Source organism: Protobothrops mucrosquamatus, unplaced genomic scaffold, assembly GCF_001527695.2.
Source record: "Protobothrops mucrosquamatus isolate PMUCROS unplaced genomic scaffold, P.Mucros_1.0 scaffold1930, whole genome shotgun sequence".
Classification (NCBI taxonomy): Eukaryota; Metazoa; Chordata; class Lepidosauria; order Squamata; family Viperidae; genus Protobothrops; species Protobothrops mucrosquamatus.
In genome coordinates this window covers 151,318-153,330 of record NW_015388051.1, presented here as the reverse complement: position 1 = coordinate 153,330, position 2,013 = coordinate 151,318, and the positions used below count along the sequence as shown (strand labels likewise).

The window sequence follows — 2,013 nt, the reverse complement described above, 5'->3', positions numbered from 1 at the left end:
AGAGAGGGAGAGATACTGAGGGAGGGGGAGGGAGAAGGAGGAGAGGGAGAGGAGACGGGGAGAGAGGGAGGAAGGGAGAAGGAGGGAGGGAGAAAGTGAGGGAGAGGGAGGGGGAGAATGACAGGGAGAGGGAGGGAGGGAGAGAGGAGAGGGAGGGAGAGGGAAAAGGAGAAGGAGAAAGTGAGGGAGAGAGTGGGAGAGAGTAGGAGGGGGAGAGAGAGAGAAAGAGACATTCATTGTTTGTTTGATTGATTGATTGATTATGGAGCGGTGGCCTATCTGGGTGAAGATCTGCTCCTCCAGAGGTCCTCCAGGGAACAGTTTCCGCCTTCTCATTCCAGGGAGAGTAGATCTAGGACAGGTTGAAATGGGGCTGGTTAGAGAAGGTACAAAACCTTCAAATGGCACATGACTGACCCTTAGTGGCTTCTGTGCAAAAACAAAGTATGCATATTGGTGGCTATCCGACGTCAACTTCCTGTGTAAATATATATTCACCTCCTGCTATTGTGGTCCTTTAAAGTCAACCTCTCTCTCTCTACGAACCCCTTAAGATGTGCGCTGATCCCTCCTCCCGGGAGGAGGAAAAGCTGGCTGCCAGCTTGCTATCCCGTCATTTCATTTCATTATTTTAAGAGCAAGTGTACCCAGTGGATAGGATTTAAACCAGCATTAATACCCACCTTTCCACCAATTTACTTTTAATGACCGTCCGAGATTAACATCCATGAAGCTGCAAGACTCAACCTTGGCTGAGCACCTCTGGATTCTGGGATGGACCTACCATCTAGTGCAGGGGTCTTCAAACGTGGCCCTTTGATGACTTGTGGACTTCAACTCCCAGAATTCCTCAGCCAGGCTGAGGAATTCTGGGAGTTGAAGTCCACAAGTCACCAAAGGGCCACGTTTGAAGACCCCTGATCTAGCGGTTCGTTTTATTTTTCAGAGAAATGTAAATAGTCCTTTCCTCTCCTTCATTGATAGTTCCAATGACCGGCTTCACCCAAAGGGCTACCATTGATCCGGAACTGAACGAGATCCACGTGCTCTCCGGACTGAGTAAAGACAAGGAAAAACGGGAAGAGAACGTTCGGAATTCCTTCTGGATTTACGACATCGTCCGAAACAGCTGGTAAGCAGATTGTGGGGTTTTTTTTTCTTCTTCTTCTCCTAAGTCTCTTTTCGCCTTGTCCGGATTAATAGACAAGAGGGCAGATTGTCTGTTTTGGGAATTTGCAGGTGGGGAATGGAAAGATTGATACCCCTGGCAGACAGCTGGTCATTTGCATTCTTTCCGAGAGCCGTTGAGGCCACTTGGAGGTTTTATCTGTGTCCTCACCGGAGTGGCGCAAATGGGTGTGGAGCCTTCTTAGCTGCACAGGGCAGAAAACATCCTGCAGCCAAGAAGCCTCCATGCCCATTTGCACCACTGACCTTGAGGACATAGGTAAACCTCCAAGTGGCCTCAACGACTCTCTCAAAGAATGCAAATGACCAGCTGTCTGGAAGGAGTATAAATCCTTCCCTTCCCCACCATCCAGTCGGAGCTGAAGAAGCTTCTGGGATGAGAAGCGAAACGCCTTCAAAGAAAAACAAGAAAGTCCAGTTGCCTCCTGAAAAAGCACCTTTGGGTCAAGGGCTACCTGTACACAGGTTTTAGTGTGAGATCTGAAAACGTGACCCAAATAATCGCACAACTGAACAGGTAGCAGAGGGACATGATAGCAGTGTTCCAATATCTCAGGGGCTGCCCCAAAGAAGAGGGAGTCAAGCTATTCTCCAAAGCAACTGAAGGCAGGACAAGAAGCAACGGATGGAAACTGATCAAGGAGAGAAGCAACCTAGAACTAAGGAGAAACTTCCTGACAGTGAGAACAATTAACCAGTGGAACAACCTGCCTGCAGAAGCAGTGAATGCTCCAACACTGGAAGTTTTTAAGAGGAGACTGGACAGCCATTTGTCTGAAATAGTATAGGGTTTTCTGCCTGAGCAGGGGGTTGGACTAGATGACC

The 2,013-nt window shown here is 48.7% G+C and overlaps 1 protein-coding gene across 1 annotated transcript in view; it reads left to right on the top strand.

Annotated features, from left to right (window-relative positions):
- The window catches only part of MKLN1 (muskelin 1), an 80,024-nt gene that overhangs the window by 66,851 nt on the left and 11,160 nt on the right, over positions 1 to 2,013 (top strand). Inside the window, exon 13 of the mRNA XM_015823619.2 lies at positions 985 to 1,132. Coding sequence (XP_015679105.2) covers positions 985 to 1,132 — 148 coding nt within the window. The remainder of the gene's footprint in view (positions 1 to 984; positions 1,133 to 2,013) is intronic.